Genomic DNA, 6079 nt, shown 5'->3' with positions numbered 1-6079 from the left:
GCTTCTATCTCAAGGCCATCAGACTGTTAAATAGACATCACTAGCCGGCTTCCACCCGGTTACGCAACTCTGCACCTTAGAGGCTGCTGCCCTATACAGTGGCTTGTGAAAGTATTCACTCCCCTTGGCAATTTTCCTATTTTGCTGCCTTACAACCTGGAATTTAAATGGATTTTGGGGGGATCTGTATCATTTGATTTACCCAACATGCCTACCACTTTGAAGATGCAAAATATTTTTTGGGGTGAAACAAACAAGAAAAATACAAAAAAAAAGGAAAACTTGAGCGTGCATAACTATTAATCCCCCCCCCCCCCAGCTCCTTCAAGTTGGATGGGTTCCGCTGGTGTACAGCAATCTTTAAGTCATACCACAGATTCTGAATTGGATTGAGGTCTGGGCTTTGACTAGGCCATTCCAAGACATTTAAATGTTTCCCCTTAAACCACTCGAGTGTTGCTTTAGTAGTATTCTTGTCCTGCTGGAAGGTGAATCTCCGTCCCAGTCTCAAATCTCAGGAAGCAGGTTTCCCTCAAGAATTTCCCTATATTTAGCGCCATCCATCATTCCTTCAATTCTGACCAGCTTCCCAGTCCCTGCCGATGAAAAACATCCCCACAGCATGATGCTGCCACCACCATGCTTCACTGTGGGGATGGTGTTCTCGGGGTGATGAGAGGTGTTGGGTTTGCGCCAGACAAAGCGTTTTCCTTGATGGCCAAAAAGCTCAATTTTAGTCTCATCTGACCAGAGTACCTTCTTCCATATGTTTGGGGAGTCTCCCACATGTCTTTTGGCGAACACCAAACTTGTTTGCTTATTTTTTTCTTTAAGCAATGGTTGTTTTCTGGCCACTCTTCCGTAAAGCCCAGCTCTGTGGAGTGTACGGTTTAAAGTGGTCCTATGGACAGATACTCCAATCTCCGCTGTGGAGCGTTGCAGCTCCTTCAGGGTTATCTTTGGTCTCTTTGTTGCCTCTCTGATTAATGCCCTCCTTGCCTGGTCTGTGAGTTTTGGTGGGCGGCCCTCTCTTGGCAGGTTTGTTGTGGTGCCATATTCTTTCAGTTTTTTAATAATGGATTTAATGGTGCTCCGTGGGATGTTCAAAGTTTTGGATATTTTTTTATAACCCAACCCTGATCTGTACTTCTCCACAACTTTGTCCCTGACCTGTTTGGAGAGTTCCTTGGTCTTCATGGTGCCGCTTGCTTGGTGGTGCCCCTTGCTTAGTGGTGTTGCAGACTCTGGGGCCTTTCAGAACAGGTGTATATATACTGAGATCATGTGACAGATCATGTGACACTTAGATTGCACACGGGTGGACTTTATTTAAATAATTATGTGTCTTCTGAAGGTAATTGGGCTTCATAGCAAAGGGGGTGAATACATATGCACGCACCACTTTTCCGTTATTTATTTTTTAGAATTTCTTGAAACAAGTTATTTTTTTCATTTCACTTCACCAATTTGGACTTTTTTGTGCATGTCCATTACATGAAATCCAAATAAAAATCCATTTAAATTACAGGTTGTAATGCAACAAAATTGGAAAAATGCCAAGAGGGATGAATACTTTTGCAAGGCACTGTATACATATACTTGTAATCACTGGCCACTTTAATAATGGAACACTAGTCACTTTAATAATGTTTACATACTGCTTTACTCATTTCATATGTATATACTGTATTCTATTCTACTGTATTTTAGTCAATGCCACCCCGACATTGCTCGATCTAATATTTATATATTTTCTAATTCCATTCTTTTACTTTTAGATTTGTGTGTATTGTTGTGAATTGTTAGATACTACTGCACTGTTGGAGCTAGGAACACAAGCATTTCGCTACACCCGCAATAACATCTGCTAAATATGTGTATGTGACCAATACCATTTGATTTGATTTGGAAAAAAAATTGGGATAGAGACAACTGCTGGCTGCCAAGACTGTTGATTGATATGCTCTGAAAGGAGAACAGTCAGTTTCCCTCAGAATCCCTCTGTGCAGCATTCACAACTGCTGGGAGCCCCTGGATGAGGCTCACTTATTTGTCTGCAGTGTCTTGTCAACACATGCCTTGGGAAGAAGATTGTATCAAAACAAAAGACAGCTGTTTGAAAAGGCAGATATGTGGAGAATTTAAGTGTATTCTGTCCATCTGAACTTTCACATGAGAAATATATGACCCAACAACAAGGGCTCAACTTTATGCAATCCATCAGAGCTAATATGACTATAATCACAGTATTATTTGATCCATCAGAAGTTGATCAATATGCTTGTTACATTTTTGACAAGGAAATCAATGTGATCAGTTATTTTTGCTTTTTACAAACCACGGGTAAAGGTAATGGAAACTCAATGTTAGTATTTTCTCTGCTTATACCCTTACAAAAAAAGATTGCAGTTTTGAAACTGGAGTAAAAGTGCAGTAACTGCAGTCAACTGTGGTATTTTGGACGCAGTAATTGCAGAATAACTGCAGTGTGCTGCAGTGTACTGCAGTTATACTGCACTCTGACTGTCATCTTTTTTCGTAAGGATATCTCCATTTTATTGATGTCTGTCAAGCTACCACCAAACATATGTCAACCAGCATTGAATTACACCCAAAACCAAACCCCAATGTTGTCAAGAGCTTTGATGACTTCGTGGAAGATTAAGTGGTCCTTGAGTGTAGATTCAGATGTGTATCACATATGACTGTTTGCTGTGTGTGTTGAGTTCCCTAATGTAAACGGGCCATTTTTAAACTGCCCTGGTGGGGAAAAAGGCAAAGGATCAGAGGCTTGCTGCAGCACATCCAAATGGCAGTGCTATCCAGCAACAACTCAGCTGCGGAACCAGCCACAATTAGAAGGCCCTCAGTGGGAACACACAGCCAGAAGTGCCACTCGGAAGTCATCACATACCATTAGAGATGGGAGCATTCTAGCTGCCCTGTGTGATCCTATGTTTTATACATGTCAGTAGAGGCCAATGTGTTTAACCTAAGTGAAAGACATTTACTTCACATATCGCTTTGAATAGGGAGTGTGGTCTACTTTGAAGATAAATTGTGTTGTGGTGTAATTATGTTCAATTAAATGAAATGCATAAGTGAAATGTGATTCTGTCTTCTGAAAGCGCTGAAAACATAAATGTATATAATCAATTATAGAAACATTTAGCGATAGATTAAACTGTTTGGTTCACTGACAGGTATGGGGCCCATGACAGCATTCTATGTGTTTAGGTTTAAGAGAATGATATGGAGCTATCTAGTCAATAGCTGTACTGTTCTGTGAAGAGGAATGAGCAGTTAACAAAACAAATAATCTATTCTAAACTTGTCAGGCTTATCTAGTTAATTTATAATTTTTCCATCCTGAATGAGTTATGGAAAATATCTTATGGAGTACACACACCCACACAAACAGTAGTCTCTTTGGACTGTGTTCCTTATCAAAGCATGCAAATAGAATAACAAAGATGGCTATTAAGATTACGACCAGGATGTGTCACCACCAAATGACTATGCTGACTGTGGATTTTCTAGTTGAACACCACTGCAGGAAGACACTAGCCTCTAATTAACAGACTGATTACTTTTGATATCAGGGTAGTGAACATCCATGTAAGCTTGCGAGATCAGGTGGCTTGCAAGGCTAGGAAGACACCATCACCCACAGACATGTGGCCATGGCCAGCAGCAGGGGGCAGTGTTTCACCTCTTCTGAATTGTACTATGCTATGCATAGCATATTCTATCAACCTCTTAAATGGAATTGGTATCCATACATCTATGCTGATCAGAAATGCAGAGCACACTATTTTCTCGATCTCTTCCCACTGGGCACACACTGGTTGATTCAACGTTGTTTCCACGTCATTTCAATGAAATTACGTTGAACCAACGTGGAATAGACGTTGAATTGACATCTGTGTCCAGTGGATTACATCTCTTTCCATGCTTACTTTAATCCTTGATATTTATTACAGACATTCATTAATCATCTCTTGTCTACACCAGCTAGTAACAATGGGTTAGAGTGTCAGGTTGGTTTAGCTGGTGTCGATGTGATGATCAGTATCAAAACACTGTCATCCATCCTTGGCCAAAATATCAGTTCTGGACTCACCTGTATATGAGTGTCCATGGAAACGGAAGGTGAGAGGGTCTTCCTGCGCCCTTTAGGTTTTCCGGCGTTTTGTCTGTATGCTTGGCTGAGCTTTCTCTCTAAATATTTAGATAGCAGCGAGACAGCAGTCTGGCAGGGAGGCGTTACAAGGAAACATTAAAACAAAATGTATTGTCATAACTCGTCCAACAAAGACACTATTGAAACATGGAATAGTACTGATATAGGCTAGTCTGTACTTGGACACTAAGGGACTAGGATATACAGTGAGGGAAGAAAGTATTTGATCCCCTGCTGATTTTGTACGTTTGCCCACTGACAAAGAAATGATCAGTCTATAATTTTAATGGTAAGTTTATTTGAACAGTGAGAGACAGAATAACAACAAAAAAATCCAGAAAAACGCAAGTCAAAAATGTTATAAATTGATTTGGATTTTAATGAGGGAAATAAGTATTTGACCCCCTCTCAATCAGAAAGATTTCTGGCTCCCAGGTGTCTTTTATACAGGTAACGAGCTGAGATTAGGAGCACACTCTTAAAGGGAGTGCTCCTAATCTCAGCTTGTTACCTGTATAAAAGACACCTGTCCACAGAAGCAATCAATCAATCAGATTCCAAACTCTCCACCATGGCCAAGACCAAAGAGCTCTCCAAGGATGTCAGGGACAAGATTGTAGTCATACACAAGGCTGGAATGGGCTACAAGACCATCGCCAAGCAGCTTGGTGAGAAGGTGACAACAGTTGGTGCGATTATTCGCAAATGGAAGAAACATAAAATAACTGTAAATCTCCCTCGGCCTGGGGCTCCATGCAAGATCTCACCTTGTGGAGTTGCAATGATCATGAGAACGGTGAGGAATCAGCCCAGAACTACACGGGAGGATATTGTCAATGATCTCAAGGCAACTGGGACCATAGTCACCAAGAAAACAATTGGTAACACACTATGCCGTGAAGGACTGAAATCCTTCAGCGCCCGCAAGGTCCCCCTGCTCAAGAAAGCACATATACATGCCCGTCTGAAGTTTGCCAATGAACATCTGAATGATTCAGAGGAGAACTGGGTGAAAGTGTTGTGGTCAGATGAGACCAAAATGGAGCTCTTTGGCATCAACTCAACTCGCCGTGTTTGGAGGAGGAGGAATGCTGCCTATGACCCCAAGAATATCATCCCCACCGTCAAACATGGAGGTGGAAACATTATGCTCTGGGGGTGTTTTTCTGCTAAGGGGACAGGACAACTTCACCGCATCAAAGGGACAATGGACGGGGCCATGTACCGTCAAATCTTGGGTGAGAACCTCCTTCCCTCAGCCAGGGCATTGAAAATGGGTCGTGGATGGGTATTCCAGCATGACAATGACCCAAAACACACGGCCAAGGCAACAAATGAGTGGCTCAAGAAGAAGCACATTAAGGTCCTGGAGTGGCCTAGCCAGTCTCCAGACCTTAATCCCATAGAAAATCTGTGGAGGGAGCTGAAGGTTCGAGTTGCCAAACGTCAGCCTCAAAACCTTAATGACTTGGAGAAGATCTGCAAAGAGGAGTGGGACAAAATCCCTCCTGAGATGTGTACAAACCTGGTGGCCAACTACAAGAAACGTCTGACCTCTGTGATTGCCAACAAGGGTTTTGCCACCAAGTACTAAATCATGTTTTGCAAAGGGGTCAAATACTTATTTCCCTCATTAAAATGCAAATCAATTCAGAACATTTTTGACATGCGTTTTTCTGGATTTTTTTGTTGTTATTCTGTCTCTGACTGTTCAAATAAACCTACCATTAAAATTATAGACTGATCATTTCTTTGTCAGTGGGCAAACGTACAAAATCAGCAGGGGATCAAATACTTTTTTCCCTCACTGTATGTTTTGAATTGGTTCATGGTGAAGTCCTATTGTAGGCAACTTCAATCTATTGACATCTGCTGAGTTTGTGAAGGTTGAGCTTG

The 6079-nt window shown here is 41.6% G+C and overlaps 1 protein-coding gene across 1 annotated transcript in view; it reads left to right on the top strand.

Moving 5' to 3' along the window:
• Positions 1-4139: 4139 nt before the first annotated feature.
• The window catches only part of LOC121574630 (multiple epidermal growth factor-like domains protein 6), a 57999-nt gene continuing 56059 nt past the window's right edge, over positions 4140-6079 (top strand). The window contains exon 1 of the mRNA XM_045223222.1: positions 4140-4152. Within this exon, the coding sequence (XP_045079157.1) occupies positions 4140-4152 (13 nt within the window). The remainder of the gene's footprint in view (positions 4153-6079) is intronic.

This window comes from Coregonus clupeaformis, chromosome 10, assembly GCF_020615455.1.
Source record: "Coregonus clupeaformis isolate EN_2021a chromosome 10, ASM2061545v1, whole genome shotgun sequence".
In the NCBI taxonomy this organism is placed as follows: domain Eukaryota; kingdom Metazoa; phylum Chordata; class Actinopteri; order Salmoniformes; family Salmonidae; genus Coregonus; species Coregonus clupeaformis.
This window is presented reverse-complemented; position numbering and strand designations above follow the sequence as displayed.